Source organism: Nelusetta ayraudi, unplaced genomic scaffold, assembly GCF_046127955.1.
Source record: "Nelusetta ayraudi isolate G7.1 ecotype Tasmania unplaced genomic scaffold, CSIRO-AGI_Nayr_v1 ptg000053l, whole genome shotgun sequence".
Lineage (NCBI taxonomy): Eukaryota > Metazoa > Chordata > Actinopteri > Tetraodontiformes > Monacanthidae > Nelusetta > Nelusetta ayraudi.
The window spans coordinates 6,304,862-6,323,461 of NW_027466103.1; the positions used below are offsets into that span (position 1 = coordinate 6,304,862).

The window sequence follows — 18,600 nt, forward strand, 5'->3', positions numbered from 1 at the left end:
GCTCCTCCCCTCGTGTAGACAAGCGTTCAAGTCCCAGACTAAACCGTTTAAAAAGTCATCTGTGCCCTTGTCAGTCAAATCCAGGAAAAGGCCAAACCATTCCAGCGCTGATCCCTGTTGAAACATCTGCAGATTATTTTCGTATGGAAGGTAGGCTGTGAAATATAAAGTATTTGAAAGTATGTGTATATTTCTGAGTGTAGTTGCATGACAGAATTTATAAGGTTTGTTGTCTTAATCAAGAGCAAGTGATGTGTGTTTCCAGGCTAAAGACAAAATGTACACTACACTATATATAAATACTTTGTGACAATGAAACAAAACACGCAAAAGCGTATGTTGTACTCTTTATTAGAAGATTAAAAATGTAATAGAAACAGGTTGTACCTACAGAAACTATGATGTTTTTGTGCTTTTGTTATGCCCGTTATACTGAGTTATTGGTTTACAATGGTACATCTGTATTTGGATACACTCGGACGCATTTGTCTCGTATTTGCCTCCCTCTTGGTCTAAGTGCAGCGTTTGGACAGACAGTCACACTGGGTGACTGACAGGACGGTTTGTTGGCTGCGGGTGCCATTGGTGCACAGGACGGGAATGCTGAGCGGCTCCGTCGCCACAGCAGAGCAGCACACACACTCCTGCTCCACCGCTGCCCTCTCCAGGGAGAACATGGACTTACTGCGACATTTGCCCTGCCAGGCAGACAGAGAGGGACAGTGTCAAGACACCACTGAACTTTGCGGGCTAATCCCGGAAGGAAATAAAAGAGAATTAATCATGTGTAGGTGTGTGCTTGTGCGTGCGCGTGTGTGTGTGTGTGCGAGGGAGGTAGTCTTGTACCTCGCAGTAGTGTAATTCTATCTGGTGTTCTGATTGGCAGTCGTCCACTTTGATGTAGTTAAGCGTCCCCGCTGTCCTCCTGCACTCTGGCGCCGTGCCTTCACACATGCACACACAATCTTATTAAAACCACAGAGATCAGACTCTAAAAGAAAAGGATATAAGTCTTTTAGGTGGCGCAGCTCCACTTACATGTCTCGCAGCAAGTCGTTCCAATCTGGCTGACTTTCCCCTGAGAGCACAAAGAGAGGGTGACGACTTAGCACCTATACCTCGTGCAAAGAGTTTCTGCTGCGGCAAGCGAATGTGAGCTGGCAGGAGCGCAGTTCTCGCGGGAGTCGTACCCCTTCGTCCAGACAAGCTTGGCGGTCTAAAGGAGGGCAGGTGGTGACTTTGGTCTGCAGGACCAGATCCCCTTTACTGTTTACACCACAGGTGTACAGGTTGCAACCGTTCTCACTCGTGGTGTTGACCTGCAAGAGGACGAGCAGAGGAATTGAGCGAGCACGTGATCACACCTCATGCTAAAGACATGATCGTAAGAAGAACATAACAGAAAACTTAATTTGGTGCATTGGATGCTATTAAGCCATGCTGAAAAGTTTCTAACAATATTTGTGGAATATCTGAAAAAAAAAAAAAAAAGAGGTGAGAAAAGCCGGCCTTTAAATGAAACGTAAATTAGTTTGTATAATTTTAAAGATGCCAGTAAATGGCATGATTGTGGTCAATGACTATCCTGTCTTTCTCTCTATTACAAAATCCCCACCTCGAGACTTATCATTTTCCCATCAGGCCTCTGCATGATGCAGGCGGTGGGAATGCATCGCCCACAACAGGCGTCCGCCTCCTTCTGCAGCGTGTATCCCTGCAAAACACCTGTCATTAGTGTGCGATAAACATCACATCTGCACGAGGAGATTGTTGTACATTCAAAGGTAAAGTTAATTGAATAAAAACTCAACCTATAATTTACCCCACAATGGGAGGAATGCAATTTTATGAGCAGGGAGTGTAAGGACGGGGGGGGGGAGAAAGTGAGGGATGACTGAAATTAGAGGTTAGCCATGATGATGACAAGTAATGATGGACGCATGAAGTAAAAATGGGTTTTCAATGTTGTAACAGTTACCATGGGGCAGGTGGGACAGCTGATTCGCCGGCAGGACAGTCTATACTTTCTCATGGCACCATTCTCCACATTACACTCACAGTGTGTGCACACATCCACCATGAGCCTTTCCCCTGCCTGTACAAAGAGACGTCGCACACAATGCACCATTGAAATAATCCAGGAAAAACAGAGGAGGCGTCTTTTCTGCATCTTCTCCTTACCCCGATCACAGTGTTGTTCATGACACAGGCGTCCACCGGAGCTGCAGGGCAAAAAACACAACTCATCATCCAAACGTTGATTTCAGTTGTTGAGTACGCCAGGATTATCTCACGACAACGGGCACTGGACTGTGTTTTTGTGCCACCTACTGGTCAAGCAGTGCCATACCTATTTAATGAAAGTATGTTATTCAATGTGCGTGAGTGAGTGCGAACGTGTACCACAGTGGCAGCGGGGGCAGCAATCCTCCGTGTTGCACCGCAACTCTGTTCCCACTGGGCAGGAAGGAGTTTCCACGTTGAAGCAGCTGACGTTGGACGCAGAAATAAACACGCCGTCTCCCACTTTCACACACTGCTGCATCACACATTTGTCTTCGTTAGACAGCCAGACCTCTCCCACCTGTGAAGAACAGAGGCAGTAAAATGAAAAGAGGAGAAGATGGGAAAAAAAAAACGCTAAACAGGAGGACGTCGTCTTATTTTTATGTCTTGCCAGAAAATTATATTTTGTTGCAGATTGTTAGAAAAAAAAAAAAGTCATATGCTGCACGTTCTGCAGCAGTGAAAAAGAAGCCTCAAGCAAAAAAAAACAAACTCACTAAGACATGTAATGAGTACCATGAATGTAAAAAGCTATTTCTACTTATACTGTTTATGCTTAGTGGATCCAGACAAAGACAATTTAACATGACAAAGACCACTGACCACATTATTCACGCCTAAAACTCACACTCACCCGTCTGAGTTTCACCCCGACTGCTACATCGCCACGAATGTCTCCTTCCGACTCCACACAGCTGGTTGGCGTGCACTTCCCACAGCATTCTCCATGGGTCTGAGTGTATGTGGAGCCCTAAAAAAAAAAAAAGAAAATAAAAGTTTGTTTACACACACAAAATACATTATACCGTACATAACACTCACTGTGAGAATGTGATAAAAATATTCAAGATTCAAATTATTGTCATTATGCACATAGAGAAACTTCCCTTTGAAGTAGTTCTTGGTAGTTAGTGTATATAATATAACATAAAATATATAGAAATATTTCTTATAGCGGCGTGTTTTTGTGTTCAGTCTGCTCCACCTGAGGACACGTCCGATCGCACACGGGCGGTACACACTGAGCGATGTGCAGCGATGTGTCCCTGTCCTGCAGCTGTGTGCAAGTGCACTTTTCGCACCCTTGTTCCCATTCGCTCGCCACTGGGTGAACCACGCGACCCACCACACACACCTGCAGAGGGAGAGGGTGAGAAAACGAGAGGCTTCGAGCAGAGGAGGCACGAATGAGACGAACCCTTTGCGATCCAAAGAGGCCACTCTCACATTGTCTGGCTGACAGCTCGTTTCTGTGCAGCCGCAGTCGTTGGTGGACGAGGACGTGATGAAGCCGGCAGGGCAGGTGTGTGTCGAGTTCTGGCAGTTGCACGCACACTCGAACGCATCGCAGCAATTTGTCTTTTTCACCGTCAGCCGGCGGTGTGCAGGACACTCAGGGGGAGACTGTTGGGTGCACTCCTCCTTCTTGCAGGCTGATGGAGAGGAGAGGTTCAGTGGGAGAAGTGCTGAAGATTGGAGCGTTCATTTCATGTTTTTCGCAGATGGAGGCTCAACGGTCACTAAGAATGCTTAGTCATACCGCACTCGTGAATGGGCCGACATTCCCCTGGGTTCTTCAGCACCACTGACTGGCCGTCTTCACAGCGAGGCACGTCGGGCAGGTCGCAGTTGGTCACATCGCACACTAGAGAGTCAAAGAATCGTAATATGCTGCGGTCACCCTCACAGCTGAATCAAAGGAAAGCGGTTAACAACCACGCCACATACCACACTCATATTCCGGGCAGCACTTGGATTCCTTTTTCTCCTTCAGAATCTCACAGGGTCCACATGCAGGAGCTACACAAACAGAGACACAGCAGTGGTTGATTCATTTTGCATGCGCCACATGTAGCAAGGCAGCAATGACAGGGTGAGTGTTTGCCTTTGATGTCATAGCAGGGCCGGGCAGTGCAGTTGATGCGTTGTTGGTCCAGGCACATACAAATCAAACAAGGGTTCTCATCTGGCACCCAGCTCTGCATGTACTGTACAAACAAATCAAACCAGGTTTTTTTTTTTTTTTTTTTTTTTAATGCAATGGTGGTACCACAAATAAGCACTAGAGGGCACACAGAGCCCACGTCAGCAGTGCTCTCTCTCCACCTGTCACTCTATCAGCATGTCTCTAATTAGGAGGTCAATGTATACACGGCTTCACTGTGTACTGTGCAGAGATGCTGTCCCACCGTATACGTGCGTCCCCGCTGGTCGACGCACTGCTGGCACAACTCCGGTGACAGACACCGTCCATGGTGCAAAACGGTGCCGCCGGTACAGAAACAGCCTTCAGTCGGTATGTCCATACAGGATGATTCGTTACCCCTGGCAACCGACCAGTCGCCTGGCAACGTCTGTATGCTAACGCAGTCGTCCACGCAGCCGGTTCGGCACGCGTCGTACTCCATGGAGCTGGGACACTGCATCGCTGTAAACACGTTGTTGAGTTGAGCCGTTCATTGCAAACTGAAACATGCACGTAAAAAGAAACAAAACCCCCCAAAAAACCAACTCACGGCAAAGGTGGGGACTCCTCCAGTCGACGCACACGCCGGTCTGTCTACAGATGCGCGCGTAGGCAGAGATGAGCTCGCATACGTCCGATTCTTCGCAAGCTTGCTCCTCGCACTTGACTAGGAACACCTGCACGGGAATGTGGGAGTGGCAGGGTTCGAACACCTCAGAGCGAAGCGCCTGGCATCCCATGGCTACCCCGGATGAACACACTCCCCTCCGCCTTGGCAGGCACACAGCGCCCTCCGGGGCCACGGTCCAGTCCGAGACAAACGCCGGCCGGTCGGCGGTCGAAGTGCCGTTACGCAAAGACAGGACGTTGGCTTTATCTTCCCCACAGGCGCCTTTAAGAAAGACAGAAGAGACAGATAGGGGACAGAATTACGGTTGTGATAAAAGTTAATCAATGGAACAAGGAGTGATTGGTCTAAATCCAACGAGTCAGTATTTATGCTACCGCAAAGTCCTGCAGTGTGGCCTGTGGCGGCCGTGCTGGTGAGAGTGATGGTGAACTCATTGCTCTGAGGAGTAAACGTCAGGACGTAGCCGTGGGCGGACTTGAGCTGCAGCATCACTCCTCCATAACGCACCAGCTCCAGGCCGGCGTGCCGCCACGGCAGCGTCACTTCCTCTTTATCGAACTGTGCCTGCGCAAACACACAGACGACAGTACCCCTTATTAACTGACACATAAATAGTCAGTTTCAGTGTTGGTGCTGCGTGTCTGATACTTAAAAAAAAACAAAAACAAATATTGGGGAATCTAACTAGGCCGGCCAGCTTTCATGAGAGGGTGGCACCTGAAACAGGGAGAATCAAATTGAAGGCAGAAAAAGTAACTGCTGCTTTTAGCCTCACCGTCATGTCGTCCTTCATCAGCAGCCTGTGCGGCCCGTGGATGACCTCGATGGCTTTCATGCAGACCTGATTGTAGCTGGCTGAGCCTTGACAGTGGCCGCTGTGGAGTTTAACCTCTGACCCCTCGCCGGTGCCACTGCTGACAGTGAGGAGCGTGTACATACACAGACCTTCCCCATCCAGCCGCAGTGCCAAGCCGTCAAACCGCACCACGTGATTGGTGGAGCTGCCCATACACATGCCTGTCAACACACACACACACACACACACACACACACACACACACACACACACACACACACAGATACAACGGCTGCAAGAGGGCAGAATCCATGCAGCTGTCAGAACGGCAGGATGTGAATATAAATAGACTGAGAATGCAGAGTGTTTCACAGCCCTGGTGGGGGGTGGTGCGTGGGGTTAAGGATCAAATGCGCACTGAGGACTTCAGAGTCCTTTAGATCCTTTCAATGTACGTACAAGGGCACTCCCAGTGGCAGCCGCAGGTCTCCTGAACCTTGATAGGTGGCATATTGTTGCGGCAGGCCGGTGGCTCCAGTCTGTCACAGCTGACTTTGTGGTTTTGTAAGGTCACCATCCCACTGGGGTGGCAGAGGAGTGAGTGGCAGCCATCCTCCAGCAGCCACGACTCGCCGGGCTGGTGCGTTTTGCGGAAAGATGCAAGATACATGAAAAATTACACCACTGGCTGAAGGGAAAAAAAAGCAAACATTGCTGAGCCGCTTCATTTGCAGCCAACGTTTCTCACCTTTCTCTCAATTCCGTTGTCATCAACACAAACTCCCGGTGGTCCAGCTGCAAAACAAATGCGTTTCTTTATTTTTCCGCTAAATAAGCTTTACTCATAAAACAGTAGCGTGCATGTGTGTGTGTGTGTGTGTGTGTGGGTGTGTGTGTGTGTTAGCTACCCCTGCATATTCTGTCTATGAAACTGTGGTCCAGAGTCAACAACATTCGCAGCTGATCCCTGCTGTTTAAGTGCAGACTGTTGTCTTGGTGGCCGTGGTGGCCGAGCACATTCAGCTCGTCGCCGTCATAGTTCGGTCCAATGCCGATTGGGAACACTGACACTCCTGAAGACGGAGCAGATCAGACGATCAGATGAGACTGGGGTGGAAACTCGGTGCAAGATCTGATGCTCGTCGAGTGACTCCGTCACCTGCCGCCGTGGCCTCATTTGCTGCCTCTTTGACGTCGTCGGCAGATTTGTCGGCGACCAGCATCACCACAGCTTTGGGCACTCCGGCTCTGCCGCCGCTGGCCGGCAAGATGGCGGTTTGCACAGCGAACCTCAGAGCCGAACCTGTCAGCGTGCAGAGCAGTGAGCCTGTGCGTGTCTCTGTCTTCAATAGTGCAGGCGTGAGTTGGTTTTCTGCGTACTGTACCTAGTGCTGGCCCAGTGCCGGTGCTGGACCTGCTCCGCATACTCTCCACCAGACTCAGCAGCTGAGATTTGCTCTGCTCATCCCTCCAGTTGATCTCCACTTTGTTGGTGTCGCCGTACTGAACGACACTAACATGAGCGCCGGTTGGCCCTGTGAGCATAAGCGAGGGTATAAATGATCTTAGGGGAGAGTCAATATGACGGGTGCATTCCCGCTTAAACATACCTATGTCCGCACTGTTGATGAAAGCTTTGACAAACGTCTTCATGTCCTCAGTCTCATCTCCAGCCTTCAACAGGAACATCACATCCATGGGCTTCTTGCAAGGAACTGCACACACGTGTTCCAAATTAATACAAGCTGATGTCTGTGATTGGACTGAACCTAAAGCAAATGTTTGTGTTTTTTACCTGAAGGGGGCAGTGTTGGGAGGATTAAGGGGGGCAGCGTGGGAAGGCGAGGCCTGACAGTTGAGCGAGTGATGTTGACGATGCGGTGGACCAGCGTTGACAGGTGGTTGTAGTCCTCCACCATGATTGGTCGTTGAGGTGAGCTGAAGGTTAGCAGGTCAACCTCGCGCACTTTTGGTCCGACGCCGATGGGATACAATTGGGTGTTCGTGCGAGTGACCGGCGGCCTTGTCACCGTGTCAGTGGGCGGGTTTTCAGTCACCAGGAAGACCAGCTGAGGGGGAGTGGGCCCTGGCGACGGTTGAACGGTGGACATTTCTTCGATCCTAGCGACCGCCGCGCCCGTGTTTGTCTTCCGGCCTCCTCTCCAGCGAATCTCCCTCAGCCTCCTCAGCAGCTGATACCGCTGCTGCCTCAGCTCCCACCGACTGACCTCCACCGTGACCGTCACAGAGTACTGGATGACTGTGATTCGGATGACCTCCTCCTCCACTTCCGTCAGCTGGGAGATGACCTCTTCCAGGAAGGCGAGGGACTTGTTGAAGTTGACCTCGCCGACAGAATCGGACCCCTCCAGGATGAAAGCCACGTCCTTGGTGGGAACACCGGAAGGCTGTGCGGTGACTGGGGACAGACCGGAGGAGGGGTTGGACGTGGGGCTGGTGTGGCGGTGTTGTGTGGGATTCGGCTCCAGGCGAGGAGCAGGGGTTGTCGCGCTCGTGCTCGGCCGTGCTCTTCCCGGAGTCGTGTTCGGAGCTGGAGGCTGCGGAACCTCTGGCTCCAAGCCCAGGGTGCAGAGGTAATCAGTCAGATCCAAGAGGCGGTCGGACAGCTCGGCCGTGCTGCTGAGGATGTAGGCCCTGTTGTCAGAGTTGACTTTGGTGATGTCATTGATCTGCGCCATGTTCACTCCTGGTCCGAGAGCCACTGTCAGGGTGGTGATGTCTTTCCTGCGGAGCAGCTTGGTCATGCCACGGACAGGCCGCGGGTTCGCGCTCGCAGTCAAGATGATGGCGACGCGGCCGGCGTGTTGGCGCTTGTTTTTGTCGTAGATGTTAATGGCGAGGTACTTGACAGCCTCATCCAAGAACGCTGCATCGCCTCCTGTGTAATGCAGCGCGTTCACGGACTTCTTGAACAGCCACTTCTGTACCTGAAGCCATAAATTAAAGAGAGGTTAAGTAGGTATCAAGTGAACTCCGCTACGGCAGGTTTCTTTGAGTCAGCAGCAGCTTCCTCCTGAGCTCAACTTGATCAATAAAATTGCCATTCAACAGAATGCGTAATGCTGCCGCATATGCGGACTCATTTGCAGTTTGCTGATCTACACGGTGCGTTTAGCTACCTGCAGGTCGTATGTTTTGACTCCGGAGTGGTACAGCAACACCGTGGCTCGAGTGTGAGCCGAGCCCATGCGGAATCGTTCCACGACCCCGAGAATGAAATCTTTGGTTGCCTTGAATTCCTCTTCGTTGAGCGCTTCAGAACCGTCCAGGAGGAACGCCAGGTCCATCGCGCGGTCGCACGTGCCCTCAGGCATTAGAGTGGTGAAGGCCAGGGTTGTGAAGGTGCCATAGGCAGGCGTTGGTGTGGGAGTGGTGAACATGGAGTCAGAAGAACAAACCTCACAGCTCAGGGTGTTGTTGTCACAGTGGCTTGAGAAGAAAAGAGCAACTCTTCAATTTGCAAACAAAAGACTGGAGGGGATTTTTCTTTCTCGACAGCGTGTGACGGAGCCTTACCAAATCTTGCAGTGCGTGGGGTCATTGTGATTTAGAATGACCCGGTTGCCATGTGGGATTCTCTCACCCTCGTGGATACACACCCGGCACTCAGAGGGATTCACACATCGCATGGCCACTTCATCCAGCAGTTGACCTGACAAAAAGGAAAAAAGTTAAACATTAATAAAGTCAAGCCTTACAGTTTGTTTCTAAAATGATACAATATGCGTTGTCTTGACACTACCTTGTATGTCATGAAGACAGAGTGCTTTTCCTACCTGGAGGGCAGTAGGCATGGCAGCCCTCCACACATGTCAGTGAACACTCGAGAGGAGTTGGATGCTGGCAGGTGATTGGACAGGCAGGCCCACAAGTGTTGAACCTCCACTGGCATAACTCTTCTCCAGTTGCAGGACTTTTTGGATTCAGCCCCTCACAGCTAAAGGCTGAAAAAAAAACAACAAAACAAAACCGAAACTGTCGTATTTACAGGTCCTAAAAACATGAATTTACAAATAAAAACAAAGACCTCATTTATCAACAGTAAAATGTTCTGTCATCAGAGGAATGAAAGTTAAAGCTGCAGAAAGCACAGTTTTTTGTCACGAGACAAAGGGATACTAATGGCTAACTTCTAATGCGTCAACCTGAACAAATTATGAAGCTAACGAGGGATTTTTGGGGACCTTTTTTTATTAAAAAAAAAAGAAAAAAAAAAAAAAAAAGTGCTACACTCACGGCAAAGATCATTGGATCTCCAGCTGACAGACATGCCCCTCTCTGAACAGGCCTGTGCATAGGCTGCGATGACGTCACAGAAGCACGCGCAGTCTCCCACTGACGGACAAGAGCACGCCGCCTCCACGCACATCTCCACGTACGGCTCCGCGTCCACCTGAATGCACACAAGAAAAAAGGGTGGGTGCGCGGAAAAATGTCTGTGAAGCCACTAGAAAGCCAGCACGGCCATGAGGCAACTCACCTCGATGTTGCATTCTCTAAAGAGAGGGCCGGTGATCACATGACACGACTGCTCCACCGTCACCAACTTGGCAATGTTGTCACTGCAGGGCGCAGGTACCTGCACACACACACACACACACACACACGTAAAGTGAATAATGAAAACATTCAATGCAAATCATGCAGCCTTTAAACATGTTGTGCTCTAAGACAACTAACAATCTAACATGGAAAGAAAGAAATTGTCCTTTGAGGCATCGGCTGCACGACAGAGTTTACAGATGCAAAAATGCAAACAAGTAAACCCTCTTGTTTAGAAGGCTCTTTCAAAACACTTTGGGTTAGGGTTGCAGACATGAGAACTAAAATAAATACATGAAGGTTGACGGATGTATCGATTACCTATAGGCTTCTAACTACTTTAAGACCACTATTAAAGACCACAATTTACCTGTGTTACATCAGCACAGCTGGGAATGACTTTCCAGGAGTTCCCAAAGTGTGAGGAGTCCACCTCCAGCTGGTTGTTGCTACTCATCATATCGTTGTTGACATTCCCATCAAAGTTACCACACAGACCACACACCCGTCCCTGCGCATCAAAAACAGTGCAACAAAATAAGAGATGCTTGACATGCAAAAAAAAATTGCAAGCAACCTAAACATTACTTTAACAAATTGCTTTCACTGACCCTGTATGAGGCTGAGATGTGAACCAAGAGATGAGTCCCCTTATCCCAGCTGATGGAGATATGTTTTCCCAGCAGCAGGGTGTAAAACTGTCCCGAGCGTACAATCTCCACCTGCGTGCCCTGCAGCACAGGCTTCTTCATCTTGACCTGCGAGAAAGAAAGAAAGAAGATGGCAAACACAGAAGCAAAAAAGACAAAACTTCCTGTTGAAGATGAGGTGTGGTGTCTGTCACCCTTCAGACTTCACCAGAACAAAGTTTATTCAAGTTCTGCAAGTGTTCATGTTGGCGTCCTCTGTCTCTGAGTTGCTACCGGCAAAATAATGTTATGTTGCGTTACCTCTCCATCTTGCATCACAATCCACCCTCCCTGAAAGAAGATAGTGACAGCTTTGCCACAGCGACGTCCCACAATGCCACAGGCCTCATTCTCCACCAGCACTCTGAAGGAACCATCTTCTCCATTACACATATCCTGAGGATTGGGAGAAAGGGAAAGTAATGCCAGGAGATGATGATTAACAACCCTTCCGATTAATGGAAAGATCTTAGAGTTCATTGGTTCAATGTACATTATGTAAAGTTTAAAGCCTGTCTTTAAAATGACATTGTGAAGATAAATGATAACCAGAATTGGGTCGTTTGATTCATTTTTCTGTTGTTAGATTTTTTCTCGATAGTTTTGCAATCACTTTTACCAACTTTGGTATCGCACATCATCACCTACCTGGACCAGAACATATTGGCAGAGACCTGGGAAGGAATATTTGAGTCCATCAAAGCTGATGTATTGTCCCTCCCCGACAGTGCGGCACACTCCATCGCACAACTTCTTTGTGCAGCGCCACTTCCTGTTCTCGCACACACTGCAAGCAACGTAGTCTTTCATGAAGCAAAGTGCAAAAATGACCAATAAAAACTCACATATGCAGCTATTTTACCAGGTGTTGCAGTCTACAGAGATGGTTTGTCCCGATGTATGCGGCCTGTTGTTATGGTAACAGGGGCACTGTTCCGGTGCGATGCAGTCTCTGCGGTGACGTACCTGAAAATATTCAGCGAATCAGTTGTTTTTTGTCGTGACAGACATACATGCAAAGAAAAGACGCAGAAGCACCTACTAAGCCAGGGGGACATAAGCAGCCGGGGATGCAGGCAAGGCTGACACAGGGCAGGTCCAGGTTCTGGCATGTTCTGGCACATTCCAGACCTTTGCCTCCTTGATTACAGTCTGCCTGGACGAGTGGTGGAGGGCACTGGGCTGATCTGCGCTCTATGTACATTAAAAAAAAGTAATGATGAAGTACAAGAATTATAAAGCATTCCTCACCAAGAACCAATCCATATCCAAAATGACAAAATTCAACAGTGTTATAATGTTTTTTCATCTAAGAGTGAAGCCATGAACACGTAACATGGTCATTAAAAAATACTTCTTTTTTTAAACACTGGAGTTTGCACCTCTGGATGGGGCGAGGTCGTCGTCATAGAAGAGGTCTGAGAGAAAGGAATTCATTTCAGGGGAGCTGCAGCGCATGGAGCCATTCTCACAGTAGCTACATATAGAAAGAAGAAAAATAGGAAAATAAAATCTCAGTAGCTTTAAAACACAACATCTCTTTTATTTTGTTAAAAGCATTGCAACAAGATGCACAGTCACCAACCAGATGCTGTTTTGATCCGCGTAGACGTCACTGGGCTGATAGAGCTGACCGTCGTGCAGGCAGCTGCACAGGTCAGCCGTCACACACACCCCGGTGTCGCTCAGATACTTCCCCGCAGGGCAGAAACAGCCCTCCTCGCACAACTTCTCCCCGCTGCAGCCTGACTCGGCCCCGGACAGAGCGCGGCACGTTCGCTCACAGACACTGCCACACGCCTCGTACACCTGGCCAGCAGGGCACTCCATTTCTGAATCAAATCAAGACACCCTTAGGGAACCACTCTCAGCCAAGTTAATGATGAAAATAAATAAGCAGATGTTATGTTCTCCACTCACAGACACACGCATGTACACGACCAGTCAAAGGTTTGGACACCTCCTATGAATTGAATGTCTTTTCTGTCATTCTCATGACTATTGACAATGCAGTTTCTCACCGAAGGCATCAAAACGACGTATGAACACACATGAAATTGTGTAGGGAACAATATAAGTGTAAAATAACTTCAACACGTTTTTCTTTTTGCTGATATATTTGATGTCTTCAGTATCTGCAGTGTGGAAATTTGTAAAGATTTAAAAAAATAATTGCATGAGAATGCATGTCCAAACTTTTGACTGGTAATGTATATCCGCAAGAGAGTGTCAATCATCTGCTGTGAAGAGCTCAGAGTGGGCGTTACCACAGAGGGACGGGGATCTCCAGCTGAGCAGCACTCCTCTGGCAGTGCAGGCCGCTGAGTAGGCAGCCAGAGCGGAGCAGAGGCACTCCTCGCCGTCCTCGCACGCACACACGTCATAGCGGCAGAACCGATGGAATGGTCCCGGGTTGACCAGGAAGTGACAGGGACTGAAAGCGTCTGACATGATCGCTGAACAGGCCTCCTCTGCAAAACGCACTATAGCAGGACAGAAGGAATGTTCAGTTTTCTTACGCAGCTATGGTTGTAGTGAGCTCATGGACGTTTGGATGCTTTTGGACTTTTTGTGAAACCTACAGGCAGAATGACAGTTATGAAGGAAATATTTGATGGACCACATTATAACCATTTTCAGATCTTCATTATATACGTTGTTTTAATCTGACACTTCACTTTGGGTGACATGAACTATTCAAAAAGCCAAAGCATAGCCGTAGCATATCCTCAGCACAGTCTGTGTGTTTATTTTGTACTATTATGAAACATTAGCTGGAGAATAAACACATAGAACGGTACAAATTTGTTTGTCCTTTATGTTTTTATATTTGTTTGTATTTTGTTTGTATTTTCCATTCTATTTGTAACTCTACCTCTTTTGGGGTTAGTGGCACATGGGTCAGTCTCGTGTTTGTGGCCATTTTCGCAATCTCCGTTGATCCTCCACGACTGACTGAAAGCCTGAGGGCCCGCCTCAACCAGGCCAGAGCCGGACAGGAAGTCGTCGCCTTGGTTACCATTGTAGTTACCACAGAGACCGCAAGTCTGCCCCGCCCATCGCGGTCCCAGCTGAGGGAGAGGGAGGGAGTCGCTGGTGTTGTTGCCCATTTTCCCACGTGCACTCAGCGTTTTTACATTTGAATTGTTTTCACCTTTAAAAGTACGCGTCCACGGCCGTCCCAGTCCAGACGCAGGTCGTCTCCGAACCTCAGACGAACAGACGACTGAACAGATCTCTGGATATGCAAACGGCCTGTGATGTTGCATACAAAGAAAATGATTGACTGAGAGTAACATCACTTTGGAAATAAAAGTTAAAAGAATATTTTCATAAATTTGCTGTTATTAATATAGATGACCGAGTTGATGAACGAGTTGATTTCAGTCACAAGGTAAATGTAACAATTGGTTTTTGACTGTGCCTGTGTTTCTGTCCTTATGAAGGTTAACTGTGTTTTTACGTTTATGCAACTTCACAGAAAGGTTGTTCAAAAAGTTTACAAAGTCTGTTAAAAGTTGGATCCCACACAAGTGTTTGCCAAAGCAACCAACCATGGTGCATTGGCGTCTGGATGTCCATGCCGTTGACAGAGACAACTCCTCCGTGCTTCAGCTTCACTGTCATGTCCTCCAGCGAGGGCAAACTCAGGGTGACAGAGCGTGTGCACACGGCATCCTGATCGTCTGCACACTAAAACAATGGAATGGCAGGAAAATATTTCCATTTGGTTTGCTCGGGATAGCAAAAAAAATGATAAAAAAGATTTAGAAACCTCACCGGACTTACCTGTATATTTTCGATAATGACCGAAAACTCACTGTCTGTGCAGTCTCTTGCCAGCAGGTACTGACAGCGGCCAGTGAAGGTGAAGAACTTGTTGTCAAAGGTCTTGAAGTGAGACTGACCCACCACCAAGCACTCACCTGCAGAGACAGAACGCTGGAAACGAACAGCCAAAAGACAAAAATGACATTCAGTGAAGAGCACTGAACATGTTTCTCACCAGGGCAGCCTTCGTTGGTGCACTCCCAGGAACCGTGACGACAAACACTGCAAAAAACAAAAACAAAGATTATTAAATGTGAGAAGAGAATTTGTACATTTTCCAAACGTTTGCTTCCTCACCATGTGTTGCAGTCCTGAGAGATGGTCGACCCCGGAGGGAAATGGCGGCCTCTGTGCACGCAGGAGCACTCAGAAACCTCCACACAGCGATTGCCATCCAAAACCTTCCCCACTGAAAAACAGCAAAGTCACAACAACATCTAAGGGAGGAATGAGCAGAGGAAGAGGCAGAGCGGCAGGCGTGCGGGTACCAGGACACGTGCAGCCGTCCACACACTCCTCCTTGCAGACCTCCTGGATGTTGAGGCTATGGCAGGTTGTAGAGCAGGACTTGGTGCACTCACTGTACTTCATCCCAATAGGACACTTGGGGACTGGGAAACACGGAGAGAAACGCAAAACATGGAGAGTCCCTTTAACTGCATGAACTCACGTGTGCTCTCGCCTCAGTCTGATCTTACAGCACTGGCTCTCCTCCAGCCATCCGTGCAGAAGCATCCCGTGTGTGTGGCAAGTGCGGGCGTACTCCAGCAGGATGGGGCAGTAACAGTCTTCGCCGTCACTCTGGTCACAGTGACACACCTCTCCCTCACAGATTTCCAGGAATGCTTCAGGAGACACCAAGTGTGCACAGTGGAGGAACACAGTGGATGTCCGGAGCAAGCTGCAGCTGGACAAGATCTACAACACAAGAATTTTTTGAAGTATATATAAAATAAAAAATTGGCCTTTTTTTCTTTTAGTCAGTGTGCAAATGTATTACACAGTAACAGACACATACATTGGCTTTTTGAAAACCTTAAAAACACTTCATTTCACTCCTATGTGTAGTTAATTTGAAAGTGTAACTTTGACTTCTAAGTATGTTTTTCGTGGAACGAAATCTCATTAAAACGGCTGATGTGTTCCAGGCAAGCGAAAACATGGTCAGAAACATTATAACACACACACACACGAGGGGGCAGCCCGATATCAAAAACAAAATGCGTCATGGATGTTTCACTTACCAGCGAAGTGTCCTTTGAACTGTTACAGGAAAGACTGGGGCTGGACACACGATGACAGGACTGATCGGCACCCTTCACCGCCCACGAGTTTGCAAAGTCATAACTGTCCTCTGTGAGGAATCCTGCAAACACATGCAAACAAGAGGACAGACTTCTCCTTAATCTCATCCTACCATGTCTGCCTCTGCTTTCTTTTACTTGTTATCTTTTCCTGTACGGCTCTGCTATTCTTCCTGTAACCGAGGCCTGGGGATTCAAATCATTTCCCAGATTCCAGCACTTACCAAACTTTCCACAGTTTCACTCTTGAACATCCACACCTCTTATCAATCTCTGGTGTTCCAATAGAACACACACACACCTTCTTGAGCTGTGTATTCGTCGGCTGGTACGGAGTTGAAGTTGCCGCAGAGGCCACAGGTGCTGTTGGCATGGCGTTTGGTCAGTGTCAAGGCGATGTTGGCTGCATTATCGATGGAAACCGTGAAGCCAAACTCCTCACTCCAGAGCTTGTACGAGCCGAGCTCAGATCCCACAAACACAGAGTGAGATGCAAAGGGCAGTGAAAGCCTAAAAAAGGAGACAACTGTTTGACTTTACCGTATTAAACTAGGACATGATTCATTTTTTCCCCCTCAAACCTTGTTTCTCCTTGAGAGAGCTGTCCGTTGACAGACAGGTGAAGTTCAAATGCATCGCCAAGAAACAGGGTGACCCCAGTTCTTCTGCCATTCACAAAATCACCTGTGGATGAACAAAAAACGGATTTTTCAAACAATTTGCTAATGCACGGTAATGATGATAGGGCAAAAACACGCAGGGAAAATTAGATAACGGTGCAGCACAAATCCCAGTAAGAGTCAAACCATCTCACCCAACAGGCTGAAGGAGCGGTGGTTGCAGTCTCCAGCGAGCAGGTAGCTGCAGTCTCCAGGGAACTGGTACAAGACCCCATCAAATGTGTGAATGTGGTCTCGCCCAAAAAGACTGCACCTCCCTGTCATACCTGTGACGCATGCTGGAAATGCACAAGCTACAACTAAGACGCACAGTTGGCAGCAGTAACAGGAGTAACAGACACATTTCAGATATTGTCATACTGGGGGAAGAGAGTTGCCCTCACCTGTCAGATGCAGGATGAGCAAAATTCCCTGCAAATATCTCCTCACAGACACCTGTAACACAGACAAAGATGTGCTACATTATCATCTGCATTACCCGTGCATGCGTCATCATTCTCTCATTTCCAAACACCCCACGTTTGCTGAGCATTGCCTGTTTTTAAATGTCTTTCTTCAAGTATATGGCGTCCAGCTCTTCTTACCTCCATGCTTCCACACTCGATTAATCCACAAGGTTCAAAAATCAGAACGGTGCACTTCCACACCTTACATGTTAATGGTATAATGACACACACTGTAATATTTCTTAACAAAAGCCTGGCTGAGGGTATTAACCACCCTCGGAACGATTTTATAGCAAAGATCGAAACCCCCACTTGGCTGTCATTGGCTTTTCCCAGAGACCCCTCCCCTTTCCAGGTTATGTCTAAAGGAGCAGAGGGCAATTCAGCCCATTGCCTGCAGACTGACACCATCAAACACACTCAGCAGGACAATACCAGGATGTGCCCACTGATCGCCTGGTGGAGTGATTAGTCTACACACACATAACTGTATCGGCGCCAACCCAAACAGTACTGGGAGAAAACACTCTTACTGGAGATATCTCACGCAACAGCACTCGCTGTGGTGGCGGCAAAGGCACAAACATATGACTAAGCTGTGGCAAAATAACAGAGAAATTGGCACAACAATAGAGACACATGAAATGTGTGAACATCAACAGAGGCGATAACATCAATTAACGTTTTGACCAAAAAAAATACTTTTAAATGTCTCCAACAAGCCCATCTTCAAAATTTATATGTATATATGTATATACATATATACAATATATGTATGTGTGTGCGTATATATATATATATTTATGTGTGTGTGTGTGTATATGTATATATGTGTGTGTGTGTGTGTGTGTCCATGTTATGTTATGAAGTTACTGATTAGAACTCTTCAACCAGATAATGTTATTCTCACACTGAAGATAGAGGTGAAATGCAATCAGATGGTGATGTGGATTTTCAGGCGAGGGCGAGACAGTGAGACAGGTGAGTCCAGTCAAGGCCAGGCCTCAACACCTGAACTCTACCCTTTGGCCATTTCTTCTAGCTGAGGTTAAAACGTTTAAGGAGTACAAAGCCAGACTTTTACTGGTGTCCCATTATGTCATTTTAATTGTAATTTAAACAGTTTAGAGTACTTGCCAGGGGAAAAGAAATACTCTAGTTGTATGAAAAATAGTATGTGAAACAAAAACACAGTATCCTCAAATACTACACAGAAACAAAAACAAAAACAAAATTGAACTTCGAATTATGCAGGTAGTGTGTTACAGAAAAGTAGACATACTTGGACGCTGTGTTCATTCATGTACAATCATGAGTCCGCGAACGCGCCTTTCTTATTCTGGGTGCATTACGTCATCGCCGTGCTGCAGGAAAGCCCACAGCGGACTCCTTCACAGTCCATTGTGCA

The 18,600-nt window shown here is 47.8% G+C and overlaps 1 protein-coding gene across 1 annotated transcript; it reads right to left on the reverse strand.

The window, feature by feature from the left end:
- Window positions 1–335: 335 nt before the first annotated feature.
- Window positions 336–17,480, reverse strand: vwf (von Willebrand factor). The gene is made up of 53 exons (XM_076037948.1): window positions 17,331–17,480; window positions 17,130–17,181; window positions 16,881–17,024; window positions 16,648–16,750; window positions 16,368–16,576; window positions 16,007–16,128; window positions 15,461–15,680; window positions 15,251–15,373; window positions 15,060–15,171; window positions 14,938–14,984; window positions 14,721–14,857; window positions 14,486–14,624; window positions 14,086–14,186; window positions 13,807–14,002; window positions 13,199–13,414; window positions 12,517–12,763; window positions 12,314–12,408; window positions 11,974–12,125; window positions 11,794–11,897; window positions 11,580–11,718; window positions 11,193–11,327; window positions 10,854–11,000; window positions 10,613–10,753; window positions 10,181–10,279; window positions 9,937–10,093; window positions 9,477–9,644; window positions 9,217–9,352; window positions 8,820–9,129; window positions 7,475–8,627; window positions 7,290–7,394; window positions 7,065–7,214; window positions 6,839–6,982; window positions 6,588–6,752; window positions 6,428–6,474; window positions 6,139–6,316; window positions 5,659–5,900; window positions 5,258–5,447; window positions 4,803–5,144; window positions 4,476–4,714; window positions 4,172–4,274; window positions 4,015–4,086; window positions 3,827–3,931; window positions 3,514–3,719; window positions 3,272–3,421; window positions 2,921–3,037; window positions 2,404–2,584; window positions 2,182–2,222; window positions 1,979–2,095; window positions 1,616–1,714; window positions 1,191–1,319; window positions 1,039–1,078; window positions 847–944; window positions 336–698 (listed from the first exon to the last, which is right to left on the reverse strand). The coding sequence occupies exons 1-53, from the start codon at window positions 17,334–17,336 to the stop codon at window positions 513–515; spliced, it is 8,556 nt and encodes a 2,851-aa protein (XP_075894063.1). The 5' UTR covers window positions 17,337–17,480; the 3' UTR covers window positions 336–512.
- Window positions 17,481–18,600: the final 1,120 nt, after the last annotated feature.

Coding starts and splice junctions, on each gene's coding strand:
- vwf (XM_076037948.1), bottom strand. Junction 6,317..6,427: donor ACAACGGAATTGAGAGAAAG/GTGAGAAACGTT, acceptor AAAACGCACCAG/CCCGGCGAGTCGTGGCTGCT. Junction 3,038..3,271: donor GCGATCGGACGTGTCCTCAG/GTGGAGCAGACT, acceptor TTTTTTTTTTAG/GGCTCCACATACACTCAGAC.